The 17,893-nt window shown below is 39.2% G+C and overlaps 1 protein-coding gene across 29 annotated transcripts in view; it reads right to left on the reverse strand.

The window, feature by feature from the left end:
- The window catches only part of NRXN3 (neurexin 3), a 970,936-nt gene that overhangs the window by 125,764 nt on the left and 827,279 nt on the right, over positions 1-17,893 (reverse strand). For all 29 annotated transcript variants that reach the window (XR_011096953.1, XM_068683067.1, XM_068683066.1 and 26 more), the window contains one exon: positions 11,505-11,676. Coding sequence is in view for 28 of the 29 variants with exons in the window: in XM_068683067.1 (XP_068539168.1) it covers positions 11,505-11,676 (172 nt within the window). In the remaining variant the exon portion in view is untranslated. The remainder of the gene's footprint in view (positions 1-11,504; positions 11,677-17,893) is intronic.

Here is a 17,893-nt window from a genome sequence, read left to right on the forward strand (position 1 = left end):
CACAAAGTTGTTGTTCAAGCCTCTGATCCCTCAGGCAAGATGTTTGTTTGCTCTCTCTCACTCTATGAGTGTGTGTGTATGGCGGAAGGGGGGAGGGGGGGGGAGTGTATATTAAAGAGAGGGAGACAGGGACAGAATGGGAGGGAGAGAAAAAAGAGACTATATTATAGCAGCTCCATTTGACCACAAAAACTGAAACAGTACTAACCCAGGAGAGAAACATAACTATATTAATGTCTGGGAGTTCACTGCACTGTGCTGTCTAGTGGAATTCCTACTTTCCAGAAATCTTATTTAGCCCGATTCTATATCTGAGAAATATTTCTCCATCTTTCTCTGCACTACATTATACAGATACATTATATGTTTCTGCAGATAACTGAACCCATTATAATTCATCTTCCTTTAGCAAACAAGAAATCTATCAGAAATTTTTTAATGAGATTGCTTATGCTTGGTACCTGGGCATTTATACAATCATGGACCAGTGGGCACAAACGGGTAGAATCATTCAGGTTGGAAAGACACAGTTCACAGCATTTGAATATTCAGTCAGGATAATCATGCTTATGTGAGCAGCCACAGACTTTAGCCTGGAATTGTTAGCAAGACCAGGCTATCAGGACATAGCTACATCTCGTCAAGTGTAATGGAAAGCTCCTGGAAAATAGCATGGTGATGACTTTACCAAGAAGTGTGCTGGGTGTCAAAGAGATGCAATGGAAAATAACATGCCCTGGATCCCTCTGGGAATGCAATACACCTGTTTTTCACCACTGTATCTCAAGGATGGATTCAAAGGCCTGTAGTGACTGTAGGAATTTTATCCTAGTATTTAGGGGAATTCCTCAGCTCAAGGGGTTTGTATCAGATGTGAGAAGGGTGAGAACACCTACATAGAAAGATGCATTAGTGCCCTATGGATACTATATCTTGGCATACTCTGAGTCATTATTTTGACATATAGCATGTCTACAACTGGGGAAATGTAAAGCTCATTTCCTCCCTAGTTATACTGCATACCATACTGCCACTGTCAAAGGTTAACATGGCCTTTTATAGATATTCATTCTGTGTTGGTAGAATTTCTCTTACAGGCAATACTAGTCTGTAGGACTAAGCTTAGAGGAAAGAACTGCAATTTGAGAATCAAGATCATCCATGGAAAAAGACCCAGAGATGGAGGAAAAGTTAGAGATGCCCCTTAACTGCCTAGGCTTTGTTTTGTCTTGTTTTGTGTTAAATTTTGGCTGAGTGATGTGCTTACAATGTAGCACAGTAACTTCTATCAAATTCCAGCTGAAGAGGGAGCCGGAATATTTCCACATCATTGTGTCTCCCTGGATGAATTAATGGGGGAAAAAAGAAAGCATTTGCTTTCCTATGAAGTAATGCAAATGTAATGACTGTAGACAAGATATAAACATGTACTGTTTATGTGACCTTGTGTTTCAGGTCACAAACTAAGCCCAAGAATAGAATAAAACTTCTCAGAAGAACATATTTCAAGGCACATTTTTATTGTTACCATGGTGGATTTACTATCATTCTCTGAAGTATCAGCCACTTGTTTGCTCTCTGGCTCAAGAAGCTGATTAGATGGACAAGCATGCTCTGATAGGACAGAATAGAAACCGTTCCCAATTCAGGACCATTGGAGAGAAGTGTCATTTGGACCATTCTAGCAAACTTTCTTCTTTTGTATTTGTATTCACCTGTAGATTGGACATGCTGGACATCTAGTCTGATGTTCCACAGTGCATACAGCAATATAATACATATCCCTGTTCTTTTGGACTGCACCGACAAAAAGTTTCCTCAAATTGTCAGTGCTTTCTGACAGCAATTTCTTTACCCAAGGCTATAACCAAGAGAAAGTATTTTGGCTAACTAAAATCTAACATTGCCTCTGTGGCATGTATTTAAATGTTAGAACAACCTTTTATGTGGCTGTTATGTGGCATTACTAAAAGACTGCTACGTAAACATGTATGTTATTCCCATAGCTCAAGGACTCTCTGTGGGATCCTACATAGGAATTAGAAAATCAAGGCTACTTGCATGAAGGTACCATTCTGTATGTACAATTTCTTAGGTAAACTCTTTCTTCTTTCAGTCCTACTGCTGATAAATAATTCTGTACTATCTGTTCCGCCTGGTTAGCTCACACTCCTCTATAAGAAACTAAGCATCTCCTTCTTGATTAATGCTAAGTGTACAGAAATGCAGGTGTGTGATAAACTACCAGTCACATGGGCTTGAGGTATTTGGTGAAGCTAAGGCTGTATCTCATGCAGAGCGATTGTGTGCAGCATGTTATAAAAGCCTGGACCAGTATTAAGAAATGAAACTCTGACAGGAAGGATGAGTACTGAAAGTTGCAATAGTCACTTTATTCTTTTTTCCTCTGTCTTTCCCCTCCTTTGTCCTCAACGAAAGACAAGTCCTACCACACCTCCATGCAACTGGTTGGGCATAAGGACAACACTGAAAAGAACCACGGCATTATTCTTGTGGGAAAGCAAAAGACAAAGTATGCAGAAGTTAAACTGTGAGTGTAGTGGCAGCATTTACGTAACTTTTTTTATCATGTGAGATTCTATCCCATCATCCCGTATGGATGTGCATGCATTAACATGTGTACATGGGTGTTTCTGCACAAATTCCAAAGTACATTTGTCTGTTGGTGTCTTAGTATGCGTAAGTTTATATCTTAGTGGGTACAGGTCCCAAAACTGAGTGTTCATACCACATATCCACATTTATCTGTTTTTCTACCTTATAAATATATTATAGATGTTATGGCCCTAGAGTGACAAGCTACAATCAACTCTTGATTTCATCAACTTGTCATGCTTTAATCATCCCTCTTGGCAGATCTTTCAACATATGTCACAGTACTCCCTTCAGAATGTGCTTCTCCAATGCTGTTTTATTAACCCTGTCTTTTTATATGTTTTAACCTCATTATAAAACGCAGTAAATCTGTCAAAGGTACTTTACATGCCTTCTCTAATTCATGCTGATAGGAAGCATCTATGAGCTCATTTAAGTCCCACAAAATGAGTACGATATGAAAAATCAAAACCCACAAACAAGTGTATGACAGGAACTCCGGGGATCACATTCAACCCACAAGGCTAATCGAAATTCAGCGCTCTTGTTCTTAACTCATTATCCACTGACAGGGGCATTTGGATAGGAAAATATTAAAACCACAGCGGGATCTGGCAGTACCACAAAGACATCCCTTCAGCTTGCACATCAAACAATAGAATTTATTAATGACTGCAAGCGGTAATGTACAAGATCCATGTGCTTCTTCATGGAAACAACTGGATTCAGACAACTTTCTTATTACCTTGGTTTTGGTATCAGTGAGAGATCATAACAATCAAGTCTAAAGGAAGGAAAGGAGAACTAAAGGGCACAAGAAGGCAGAAACTTGAGTTGGGGGTGGTAGAAAGTAGCTGCCAAAAAGAAGAGATGCTAAAATCACTTTGGAGCAGACAGAAGGAGTTTGGGGGAGGAGAAGCCAAGCTCTGCAAAGACAGAAAGCTACCTGTTTCCTCTAATAAGGCTCATCAACCGAATATTTGGAAATCACTCAAGTAATACAAGACAAGCCGTGCAGAGGTACTCTGCAAGGATAATAAAAAACTTAGAAAGGAAGAACATTTTGCAGTGACTCAGACATCCCACTTAGTTCTGCTTTTGAGTTTTCCTTGTTAATGTCCCAATTAGCATCAGACTCAGCATTACTGAGCTCATAAGAACTAATAATCACAGTATTTGCATATCATCTCCAGTATCAGAGGACATATTAGCTGAAGAAAGAATATATAGTCTTCTCTTAAATCCTCCAGTGATGATACTATTAGATTATCCAAACCTCTCCACCTTCTTGGCTAATGCATTACAAATTAAATAAAGCAAAGCTGGGAGAGGTAATATCCCTTATTAGGCCAATTGATACATTTTGAAAATACAGACAACCTTTCAGAAACACAGGACCTTAAAGAAAGCTTCTTTATAGAGGGAGAAAAAGAAAATGCCGCTAATGAAAGAACTAGGGGAACCTGCATATCCAGAAGCAAGGCTGCTTTTTGCTGTGGTACTGGACTGACTCATAAAGACTCTGTCTCCAGGAATCCTGCCTTGGCTATATTCAACTATTACAGGTATAACACACTACTTCTCCATAATTAATCAAGGCATTTCTATTTCCTAAAAGATTAGTGTTATCTCTAGTTTGCATACAGGAGGGTTAAGTTACCTGAGTTCAGATGGTCAATTGGTAACAAAAGCAGAGCTAGCTCAGACCTCTGCTCTACTCTCAGGAAATTTACCATGTCTCTATATTCAGCATCAAGACTGTGAGACATACCCAAGCCAGAATGCACGAGGCATCTGGATGTAACCTTGTGAGACCTCATGTTTCAAGGACAAGATGGGGACTAATATATAAAAATCGGCAGATATGCCTGGAAGCCGTTTCCTACTGCTCCCCTGCATGCTTCACATCAAACAAATCCCTGCTAAATTTTGTCCTTAACAACTACAACAATCACTGCATTATCTGAGGAAATTCCTCATCATAACAAGCTCTTGTGTGTTTTGTGTAATTCCTTTACAAATAACCTTGAGCCTTGTGCATGTCCTCTTAATATCTCAGGAGAGGATCTCACTTTCTCCTCCTCTCTTCCTCTCCTGCCTGCCCTCCCCCAACCCCCCAAATTATCTCTTGCTGTCTTCTGGGTGGTTATGTTTAATCTCAGGATTAGGCAGCAGCCTGCAGTTTGCCTTGAACATCTTATCAGCTTCCAAGAGACATTTACAGGGAGAGAAAGACTCTGTTTTTGATAGCAGTAATTGTATTTAGCTTGTAAGATACAAGGCTATTTATCTCATGGCTGGGAAATCACAGAGGGAGAGAAAGAAATTGTTGCTGATAAAACCTAAATAAAACCAGAAAGAACGAAGAAAAGAAAAGAAACAACACCCTGCTCAAAGTCTCTCAAGTGGAGGGATGAGGTGGAAAAGGGACTTCTTTGAATAAAAAGATCACGCCACTTTGGAAGGAGACTGAAAATATCAAGGGAAAGGTGATAAATGGCTCAGGTAGGACAAGAAATGACCTGTTTCAAAGGAGGCTATGAACTCTAGTTTGGCAGTCATGTAAAACTCAAAGAATTTGATTTGTAGAGATGTGAATAACCATTTTTAGAGATACTGAGTACCAATACTCCATTTAAAGACAGATAAAGCTGTGAACAACTAGCATTTCTGACAATAAAGTCAGTTGTTATTTTTCACAGAAACTTCCAACTGCACCTATTATTAGACACAAGATATCAATACAACACTTAATATTTAAACCAACCTCAGTTCCCTTGCTTATTAAGTGCCCTTCCCTTTTCACATTTATAGTATTCAGCTTCCTCTCCCTGAAACAGCTCACTTCTCCTTTCCCTCCATCCTAAATGCCCTGTAAAATTCCTGATGCTCACGTAACTCAAGTTCTGTTTGGTCTACTGTACTGCTGCATGTTTTTTGCATTCTTAAAATCCCTACAATAATTTTGGGTAGGTATTAAGGGAAAAAAAAAGTTATCATCCCATTAAGACATACTTAGCACTTCGTTGAAGTATCCAGTGGTCTTGGACCACTCCATCAGCAGAATTAAAAAAAAAAAAACAACACATCTGTATCTCTTTAGTCATAGAAGATGTCTAGTAACAGAAAGATAAGGTGGAATCATGCATATTGTTGAATTGTATCAAAAGGGGATAATCAACATAAATATTTTACTTGTTTCCACCACTATGATTCCTTCTCTACAGTTAAAACAGATGAGACATGTAGTATCCATTAAATCAATACACAGATGTAATACATCATTTCAGCTGTCCCAAAACTAACCTTCTAGGTAATTTTCTCAAAGATGAAGGTGATAAGGTGAAAAATACTTTTAAAATGGGTAGTCACTAGATTTTTTTCTAGAGCTTCTCCTTTCATTTAAACAAAACACTGTAACCTTTGCCAAATATCTTCTGATACCACTGGAGTGGAACAATGTGCTGGAAAACTTCTTGAAAGATCACCTAGAAACTCAGCCAATTTTCTTCCCTGCCTCACATCACCTCCCTGGTACTAACAAGCAATTGCCAATCTTTCCACTGAGTAAATGAAAGTGAGTATTGTTGGAAGAAAAACTTCATGCCTTTCACATTTTAGGTAGGTAAGACAACCAAGAGCACTATCATTTTAACGTGTGCTTCTGGAAAGCAATTTGTTTTAGGCAGCGGCAAGTGAGAAAAAGACTTTTTTTTTCTCACAAACTCCTAAGGATGTAGTTCAGTAAAGACATTAAACTGGCATAAAGCAGCCTTGCTGACAAAGGAAGTAAATTTATGTTCCCCAGTCTCCTGGCCACTCATTTTCACAATCATGTGCCCTCTTCTCCTGGGCCAGTTACAGGGGGGATAGAATGCTGAACAGAAGATGTGAGCAGAAATAATAAATTTGACTGTTTAAGCAACATGAGTATGAGATGCAATAATGAAAGAATGAGCTCCATTGTCCAGCTCTAGCTCTTGAGGCATGCTCCTTTTCATCAGGAGCATGCCTCCAAGGTGTGCCTCCTAACGCTCTCTACTTGCTACACTTTGACGTACTGAAATGCTCTCAGGGAATGCAAACTGGATTCCTTTCAAATAACATTAACACAGAAGATACACTCCAACTGTTCAGGGACATTCAGTCCTTGAGACTGGAACTAGTCTGAAGAAAAACCTCATCAAGGGCCTCAGAATCAACCTTTTGTTTTAAAGATATATTCTTAGGAAGCCACAGAAGCTGCCAGAGCAGTCACAAAGTCCCTGAAGTTCTGTCATTGAGATCTAACTGTCCAGCTTCCTAAGATTCCTCACAAATGTGTACTTGAGACAGAGAATGAAGTAGGGGCACAGAAGACAAAATCTTTTTCTTATGTTCCGTGCCAATAGAACTGCAAATTAATGTCATTTGAAAGGGCAGAGACTCCTAGAAGAAGACAGAGATCACTCAAAAGAATGATACGGGAGAAAAATATAAAACCTCTACTGGGTGACTGAACTAATGAATTCAGATAAGGATCCAGTTGTTTAATGCGGTCCTTTTGCTTTTCTTTTTTTTCTTTTTTTTTTTTTTTTTTTTTTTAATGTATGGATAAAATTCAGGCTAAAATTCTCTCTCTAAAACATGCATTTCTTTAAATGACAGCATATTCCTGCCTCTTACCTCCCTTATTTTAATCTTCTCCTTTTAAATATTACTCCAATTGAGACTTTTTTGTTGTTTTGTTTCACTCATACTTTCTCACTGTAAAGCTTCTCTACACCTAGTTCTGTTTCTTTTTCTACTGCAGAAGATGTAGTCATAGAGCATGGATGGAACAGTAGCATGGATGGATGAAGGGGAACATCAGGCTCATTTCAATGTATGCTACAAATTTGGCAACATACATGTACAAAGTAATTCTTTGTGAACAGAGTGGAGAGGGAAAAAAAAACAAACAACTCCCACCTCAGAACTAATGAAAACTTGGGCACTGAAGTATCTGTGTCAAGATAAAAAGATTGGTTTTTAACCCTTCTGGGAATTGTCAACTCTTTCCCAAACCTCAGGATTCCTGATTTGAATTCTTCTCATCAAATTTGAGTGCCTCAAATTTTATGGGTTTCACTGTAATCTGAAACGACATCATGTCAGAAGCTTCATCTGCTTTAAGTAGCTTTCCTATCTTACTTTTATCCCAAATTGACTCCAACTTCATCACCAATAAGTTAGATATAGAGAAGGCTCTCAGCAACAACATAAAAGAAAGAAAAACATCCACCAAGTACATACAATCTGTTATCTGGGACATACACCAAAAGTTGAGAGCATGTGAGACAGCAGAAGGGAGGCAGTCATTGAAAACTGCACTGTAGGGCACAAAAATTCATACGTATTCGTTAAAAAGGGTATACATACCCTGAATGAGAAATACATTGCAATGATCAATTTAATGAACTAAGCATCAAGGAACTGGTTATCAATTCAGCCTATGGATAAAGCCCATCTCCTTATTGCACACTTGAGGGAGAAGAGAGAGAGCAAAACTAACACAAATAAATCATAAACGGCTCAACGGCTTTGCCTGAACTAAGTCACAACAGCTGAGCAGCAGACAGCAGTCCCACTGCAACTGCTGCTTGCTGTTTCTCGTTTCTCAAGAGCTTCATCTCAGATACCTGCACTGGGTCACTGTTCAGAGTCTTATTGCCCAGGAAGAGAGACTCTGGTAGAATTGGAATGGTATGCACATTGAGTGATCATCTTTAATGACTGGGATTATTTCAGACCCAAAGTTTAGCCAAATTTAGCTTCAAGTTAATTCCCTCCTAATTTACAATTTATCTCTAGCCCTCTTCCTCACAAGAAAGCATAAAGCTCATGTTGCAGGTGGCTGAGATGTAATTGAATGTTATAAAAAACAAAATGTCAGCATCTGAATTGTAGGTTTGTTGCTTTTCTGTTTTCCTTCCAGTTCCTTGTCTTTTATACAAAGTTGCAAAAATGCATCTTTGGAGTCTTTCAATCCCATTGGGCTAATTTCATTTAATTTCAATTTAACTGAAGACCACACTTTAAGGAAAGCCAATATTCTCTCTCTCTGCTCATAATGAACATCAAACTTTTATTTGTACTTTCCATTGAGCAAGTAATTATGAGTTTAATGTACAATCCTTCAAAACCTAATGAAACTCAGAGACGAGCATAGAAATACCATTAAGAATGCCATCCTGATGCCCAAAGTTAGCAGTATGTGTGATGACAAAGAAGATACTTTTACTATTTTGTCAAATTTGTGAACGTTAGGCTGCTGCTCTGTTCAGGATATTATGTACTTGTGAAATTGTTCATATTACAAGACAACATGGCATTCCCAAACATGCATGCACCAGAAGCTGCTTTTTTTAAACATTACATATAACAATATAACTGTCTCTTCCAGAATTGAATTAATTCTACGTGTAAGATACAGGATTCCTTAGATATTATTGCACAAGTTTGATACGAATTGCAGTTTCAGCAGTCTCTAGCTGAAACACACTGGATTAGTCAACCCAAGCACAAAGCTTGTTCCAAAGCTGAAATTCTGCTGAATATCAGTTTAATCTCTGTATGAAAAATATTAGTTACATGTTTAGTCTGTGAAAGACAACAAAATATTCATTTCAAAAGCTCCTGTTCAGTTGTATTTTAAGCCATTACTTCCCCAGAAAACTGAACTAATAAGGTTTGGTTTCCTGTCGTTGTTGGCTTCTCTCACTGAAGTTTTTTGCAAAGCTGAGACATCTGTAATGCCTTTTCATTATATGGATATTCTGTCATTTAACATGAATTGAGATCAAGACACAGATCTTTACTCTGGGAAGGCTGGAATGTTGCACTCCTCTATTGGTTATTTTCACTAGCCATGTAGGACCTTATTTTTTATTATTATTATTTTTTTTCTTCAGACTTTTGGCCCCTCTGTCAAATTTGGCTACAAAATCCATTTGAAATCAACTGGAAAGAACTAGGGAGAAACACACACACATAAAGTATGATCACAAAGCTTACTTTTACAGGGACGGGCTGAAAACTATATTCCCTACAAATAGCCCAGAAATTGAAATACACACATGGAAAGGAAAAGGTGTGGAATGTAAAGGTGTCCTTTTCCCTTGGGGTAAAACAGCCTATGCCCTATACTAACACAGAACATAAGATTAATGCTAATACTATAAAACCATACATCTTCTAATGAAAACACAGGACTATCTTAACCAAGGCAGAAGCAGAGGGTACTGAGGTATACTCCAAGTGTGATTTATTTTCCCTTTTTAAAAAGTCTCTAAAGCAATGAGATGAACATTTTGTTTCTTTACACCAGGGACTTACTACAACAAGTAATACGAGAAGAAAATTTATTCATGGGGTTTTTACTGTCTATAATTGGCTGCCAACAGGATCAGAGGCACTTTACCACAAAATAATTGATGAAAGGAGCAGAAGAAAGATGCTCAGTTTGGGCCCCTCCTAGCCACCCTATCCTCTCTAACCAATAGAAAGCAGAGCTAGAATCTAACTCAGCATGTTTGTCATTGCTTTCTTGGAAAGCTATTATTTCACAAAAATAATGATAATTATTAAAACGTACTCTCTTGCATATACAGCATCAAAACGCTGACAAAGTATCATATTGAATATGAAGTAGAGAGCACCATAGAATAGATCACTTGTATTAAAAACTTCCCTGTGCATTTTCTGTGTAAGTGGAAGAGATGAAATTATCCCCTTAGAGTAATTTATTAATGTCTGAGGTAAACAGTTAGGATATTTCTCATTATTTGAGGTTAAGTGGCTCATGGGCAACTCCTACACAACCAGCAAATTGCCTCATGTTTATCAGTAAATTCTTCCCTCTTCTATCCCAGGTCAGTTATGAAAGGAAGAACTAGAAAGGAAAAGAAAGAACCTAGAAAGGAAGAACTGGAAGTTGCGTAGACTTAATACTAGAAAGCAAAAAGATTGTCACTTGATCTTAGACAACCAAATGTGAATAAGAAGTATGTGGCTACCCTTGGAATTGTTTCCTTGTGCTCCTCCTGCCTTTTGTAACCATCCACATCACCAAGACTCAGATATCTTATATACTGTCAGCATCACGTACAGCAATCAGTTTTCCACTTGGGCTGAGTTTGACCTTTTAACATGGGGGCATGGTATCATAAGGTTGTGTATCACCAGTGGTGGGAGAACATATAGGACAGTGATTCAATAGCCACTTGTTCCCTACTTGTAGCGTACTTGGTGTGATGAATTCCACAGAGAAACTGAATTGTTCCCCTGTATTTTGACCCAAAGTCATCTAAGAGTTGACAGATTTGGCTAGAGTTTTATGTAAGTCTCTATATCTGCAAACCTTAAAGAGTGAAAAATAGATGAGGAAAAATTGAGGCAAGCATAAGGTTCATTCAAATATTTGCAACTTAATCTCTCACATTACAGTTCAGCTACATATCTATGTAGTCTGTATCTTATGACTGACTACGATGACTCTCCTTTTCATAAGGTTCATTTAAAACGTTTCTTGCTTCAATAGTTAGAAAACATCACAAGTAGCAAAACCAAGTTTGCTGCTGAATCAGATTTTTGACTCTCTGCAGACCCAGGATTCACTTAGAGACCTCCAAAACAGCATAAACTACATGTATCATACCACAGAGTTGTCATGCTTTACTCTTCCTATATATATAAAAAAAAAAACATTACTGTGTTTTCCAAAAGACAGAATATGCACCACTAGGCTCTGGTCAATTTATTGTTGAGATGAAGCAACAAAGATTTATATAGTATCTGGTTGTTGTTAAATGTTAGTTTGTAGTTACAGGCAGACAGAAAGAGAAAAGCAAAGACAAAAAAGTATGTACCTGTTGGATAGTGTTCGTTCACTGGCCAGCTGTCAACCTGAAGAGTGGCATTGCCTCCATTCCTGGTAAAGCGCACCACATGGTATTTGCCATCATTTACAGGTGTGCTTTCCTCTTTAATAGAGATGTCCACTGTACCAATATTGAAGACCACACCAATCTTGCCTTGCTCCTGAAATGAAAGAAAAAAAGAAAAAAATGTTTGCAAATTGCTGCCTATTAGGAGAATGTTCCTGGCCTATAAATCTCTAATGGGTAATTGTGCCAGTAGATGGCACTACAGAATACACAGAAGCATCATTTTGTGCTTTGACAGGATACATTTCATTGGCTCTGCTTCAATGCTAACATTGTCTTCTGCACTCTTCTTTACAGCTTTCACCTGAACATAGTGACTCATTTGCTCTCTTAAAACATCACAGAGGACAGTTGAGAAATCAGACAATAAAACCAAAGAGATGTGGATATATAGTTACTTGAGCAACAATTCCACTGATTAGTTATTCTCTTGTTCAATTGCCATCTGAAATGCAGCCACAGGCAGGCTTTAACTCAACTGTTTCACAAACAGACTAACAGAACAGAACTAACAGCCCCCACCCCCAAACAAATAACCACAGGATCCAGCAGGGTGAACACAGGTACAAGGAGGAAAGAACTAGAAGGCAGCAAAAATGCATTAACCAACTTTGACCACCTGAGGGATGCTAATTACTCCTAAGCCAAATGGAAAACATTCCAGACTTTTGAAGGATGGGAGTGGCTGCAGTCTTTTACTTTTTAATATCACACACTCCAAGCAACGACTTACTAATAAAGCAGTCCTCTGCAGTGTTCTCCCAAAACTTTCCACCAGCCATTGACTAAATGGCAAGAGCAGACGGATGCAATTTTACTGACCATAACACATTTTCCTGCAGCTCACCCCATCTAGTTCCAAGCAATAACAAGATTCAATGACTTGAGGTTGTGAAATGTGGACCCAAAGTATATTCAGGTTAGATACATAAAATTATAAATATTAATTTAAATGATGCCAGAAATTCCCAACAGTGTACCGTATGGAAGCAACCAAAACACATCTTCAGGCCTTCAACAAGGACGGGCATCAGTGTGCTGACCATTCATACCATAAAATTGGCATTAGCCTTATTAGCTGTTTTAATAGAATAGTCAAGGAAGAAACAAAACCAGAGAGTAGATAACTGTCTCATATCTAAATATAACCTCTTCAAAGCAGAGCTGCAGCATAACTCAGACTTTTTCTTTTTTTTTTTTTTTTTTTTCTAATGCTATCCCCCTATTCTTTGAACTAAAATACAGTTATCAGTTCAAAAGGAAAACAGTCCTGTAGTTAGAGGTCACTAGAAAACTAGACTGTGCTTCAATTACTTGGAATTTGCACTGTAATAGTATGCACCTTAATATTACTTTCTTTCTTCTTATAATGATAAATTTTAGACTTTACTATGTACATACTGGATAGCAAGAATCTCATGTTCATTGACACTACCGTGCTTTGGACTCACGCCTCTGCAAGATAACGATAATCTTTTTACCCCTGTAACAGAGGGTAAGTGGACTAATGCTCCCAGCAGATGCATGAACTCAGACATCATTTGAAAATAATCAAACTTTCCTCTCTTATGCTACCCCCAAAATACAGGAGTTTTGCAGAGCTTTTTCCAATTGTACTGGGTCTGGCTGGGATGTTAACTTTCCCTGCAGCCCATACAGTGCTGTGCTCTACACTTGTAGCTAGAACAGCAGTGTTATCATCCCAGTGTTGTGTCTGCTGCTGAGCAGTGCTGGCACAGCATCAGGACTTTCTCTAACCCTCCTAGGGGGTGGGCAAAAAAGTGAGAAAAGTAACATCACCAGGGTAGCTGACCTAAACCAACCAAAGGGATATTCCATACCATATGATGCCACACTCAGCAGTGAAAGGTGGAAACAGGAAGAAGAGGGGAGGGGTGGGCTCTAGTTGTGAAAACGTCAGTCCTCCTCCCGAACACCGGCTACGTGTGTTGAGGCCCTGCTTCAAGGATGTGGTCAAGCATTGCTCATTTGTGGGAAGTAAAGAGTAATTTCTTTCCTCTGCACTTCCATACAAGTGAATCTTTTGTGTTAATAAAGTGTCTCCATAGTAATTAGTAAAGAGCAAGTGATTACTTCTTCCTAGACAGCAGGACTCAAAGAATGTCTACTGACCAGGTCACTTGGTTACTGTCTCCATGTGTTTTGGCAAGGTGCTGCCTTATAAACAACCTCCCAGAGAACCTCTCATACTGCTTTTCAATCACCCTCAGAATGTCAATCATGTTCTCCACACTAGCACAGTGACCACGTAGAGAAGAGTCCTCCTTGGTAAATCTTAGTGTAAGCATGTAACATGAAAAGCTACACCATGTCTAGTGGAACAGATAGCCACCACCACCACAGAAGAAGGGATTAAGAGGTATTCAGCAGAGAGAAAGATATGTATTTTCAAGCCCTACAGGCTGAATGAGGCACAGATAAAAATTTGTAAATGGGGAAGGAGACAGTGAGAAGTTTAACTAATCTCCCCTGAAGAAGGAGAAAACATTTCTGATGTCCCCTTTGATGAAAATGAGATAGTGCTTTTCGCCATTCCGTTCCCCAGGTTTGAAGGACAAACCTAATTTAAAGAAGTAGTGATAACCCATGGATAAGAGGATAAACTGCAAAAGGGAAGATTCTGGAAGAGAAGGACTGCAAACTGAGCCCCAGCTTGTGTTACTGCATCCTGGTCTGGGCCCCCAGCACAGGAAGGACACAGAAAGGGCCCCCAGCACAGGAAGGACCTGTTAGAGCAGGTCCAGAGCAGGGCCACGAGGATGATCAGAGGGCTGGAGCACCTCTCCTATTAAAGAAAGGCTGAGAGAGTTGGGGATGTTCAGCCTGGAGAAGAGAAGGCTCCCGGGAGACCTCATGCAGGCCTTCCAGTACCTCTAGGGGCCTTATAAAAAAGATGGAGAGTGGCTTCTTACTCAGGCAGATAGTTACAGCACAAGGGGGAACAGTTTTAAACTAAAAGGGGGAAGATCTAGATCAGATGTTAGAAGGAAATTCTTCAGAAGTTGGTGAGGCACTGGAACATATTACCCAGAACAGCTGTAGATGTCCCATCCCTGAAGGCGTTCAAGACCAGGTTGGATGGGGCAACCTGACCTAGTGGGTGGCATCCCTGCCCATGTCAGGGGGGTTGGAACAAGGTGATCTTTAAGGTCCCTTCCAACCCCATCCATTCTGTGGTTCTATGAAATGGCCCCTCAAGCTGCTAGAGAAAGGAGGGAAATGAGCAAACTGGTATCCTCCCCTACCCCAAACAGACTGCCGCCCACTCTCACAGCCAAGGAAACATACCCCTTCTCAAAGTAGCACAACACTTGGTTGCAACTGAGAAACAACCCCCCAAAAAAATCGCGTAAAACAAATCACGGCCCTAATCAAAGGCTTCCTCCAGCTTTATTCAGTCCCTTCTTGGGCAGAGCTCCCTGTGACTAAGTTTTGCAGGAGCAGGACATTAAGCCAGATTTTGATACTCTTACTCGGACTGAGTAGGAGTTTGTCATGAAAATGGTTCCTTTCCAATTACCAGGACAAAACACAATGTAACACAATTATCTGAAAGCAGGGCTATTGAAGCCAAACTGCACACACAGACTTCAAGATACAGTTTATTCATGGTATTTTATATCTCTAGGGCAGAAGGCTCTCTGGAGAAAGAAAGAAAAAAAAAAAAAAAAGACAAAAAAAGCAACAATTACTTTACTCATTCCTGTTAGAAAGAAGCAAGCCAGAAAGAAAAACCTACAGCAAAGAACAATGACTACGGACACAGAGCAAATCCAGGATTTATTTTCAAGATCTCTTCATTTCCACAGTTTCCTACACTACAACACCTCATTAAAAGCAGCTTTTATGAAGACTTCTTCCTTCCTTCTAAATTTGAAAGACAAACATTACCATTAAAATTTAACATTTCATGACGGACATGACCTCTTTCATTCAATTTTCAGTACAGATAGTAGCTTTTTTTTTTTTTTTTTTTTTTTAACATTACCTGACATGGGTATTAACTAGACCAGCAAGTATATGTCAAAGAAAGATTTACCTTTGAACCGCTATGTTTACTTTGTAGTTAGAGGAAGAAAAATCCCAACCATAAAGGAAGGGAAAAGATGAATACAAAGGCACACAGTGTATGCAAGTTATATGCTCCAGAGAATTTTAATAGACAGCCTTTTTTTTTCCTCCCTGCATCAGCATTCACTGAGCTGCCTGAAACACCTTCCATGAAAAGGTGATCATGTGTCCCCCAAAACTGCTGTCTTCAAAAGCCGCATTGCCTTCTCCTCACTTACGGCCTTTTTGGAAATAAATTTCCGCCAAGACTTCAGGCAAATAATTACGATTACATAATTGAATGTTTTCAGATAAATTATATTACCAAAACAAAGTACTAAAAAGAATGTACAGGGCCTCACCTTGGTGTCTCTATTCTATGCCACCCTTCCACAAGCTCCTGGCAGCAGTTGCTTGTTATATACACGGCTCCCAAAACATTAAGAACATCATTACATAACACAGGGGCTAATCTACAGCCTGGGATCTGGAATCTCACCCTTAAGTGTTATTTTATTTTGGGCAGTGTCTTCTTTTACCTTTCCAGGAAACAGATTCTTCATCTGTGAAAGAGGGGTAACAGTCACCTATCTTACCCTGCTTTACAAGCCCTGTAACCCAGACACATTTTACTTAAACACTAATGACATTTTGATAATTTAAAGAACAAATACAATTTGGAAATATGAACTAGGCAGGATCTGATAATGGCCTATTAAAGCACCAAGGGCAATGTCTGCATCTCACTTTGGTGGACAGAAAGAAACCTGACTGGAAGAGTCTGGAGGGCACTGAAGGAGCACGATATTATCCTTTTAGTCCAGAGAGTACTATCCAACAGCTTCACAATGCACTAGTTTGAGACAGAGATTGTGAAATTCCAGCCTTTTGGCACTGAAATACTAACCTTTTGGCTGGTTTGTTGTAGTGTCCTACCTCCCCTCAACCGTCTCATCCCTGAAAACAGCTGCAATCCAAGTGGGGCAAGGTCCTAAGCTTTTTTCAGCTGCTACCTTCAGCTCCTCTGAAACCCATTCTCTTCTTCTAAAGGGACCTCCAAAACATTTCTGAGGTTTGACATTCTCACAGGTAGTTCTTTTTTTTTCTTTTGTTTTCCCTAACCCAAGGAAGGCTAGAGCCTATCTGCATGCAAATACTTCATGTGATGTATGTTGTGTAACTGTTGGCACTTCCCCCACTCAGTGTGCCCTTGCATTTTTAAAGGCACCTATGTTTCTGTAGCAGATAAGGTGGGAAGTCAAATGTGGGTGGCAGTAATTTTGTTAGATGAGCAGTTGCACTGTGGTAGACACCACATGCCAATAACCACATATACTGTGTACTCTCAAAAGGGCTTTATCTTTCAGTCTTCTTTTTCTTAATCTAAAATTCACATCACCCAGACTGAGAGTATACAGCTGTTCCCTGTGTACAGAAAGGATTTCATTCCAAAAACCAAGAGAGAGAACCCCAGGCAATAGGACAAATCCTACTCTTGGCTGCATCGATATGAATCAATAGCAATTCTGCTGAAGAAACTCAGAATTCTTACTGATGCAAGCAGAAGCAGAGTTTATCCCAGTATCTTTATTTTGTTTTACTTCTTTTTCTGAAACTAAGTGCAAAAGAAAAAAAACAACAAACATATCCTACAATTCCAGTAGGATTTCAAGTAACTGTGTTTTCTCACTCATTTTACTTTATTATTTTTCACAAGTCACAAGTGTGCAGACTGCTTCCTCCCACCCTGGCAGGTTCCAGCATGACTAGACCTCAGCCCAAACCTGGCAGACAATACTCCTAGTTACTGCTTTCCGAAGACCACTCCTGATTGTGCTGCTCACTTTTCCAAGCGACACATGCTCCTTCAGCAATACAAAAAGCCTTTTGCCTTGTAGGAAGGTTTTGTAAACTTCCCCCTCCCAAACGCCTCATACGTATATTTTTAACTCTGCTACCTGTAAGTTCAGGAAAACTGTTTTTTTCTTACAAGCTCAAGCACTACTCTTCCTGGAATGGCTTCCTTCTGCATATGGCCCTCAGAATCGCAAAGAGAGCCAAAAGAGATCAAACTTTTATTTCTCCCTCTTTGGAGTTATTTTTCCCCCTATTTATTGTTCAAGTCTGTCTTTGCTTGGTTTCCTTTTTATTTTTTTTTTTAATGGGAGGGGTTGTATTTTTTTTTCTTTGCAAAAAAAATAAATAAATGGATTCTGGATGTTAGCCCAGCTGTCAGATCA

This window comes from Anas acuta, chromosome 5 (genome assembly GCF_963932015.1).
Source record: "Anas acuta chromosome 5, bAnaAcu1.1, whole genome shotgun sequence".
In the NCBI taxonomy this organism is placed as follows: Eukaryota; Metazoa; Chordata; class Aves; order Anseriformes; family Anatidae; genus Anas; species Anas acuta.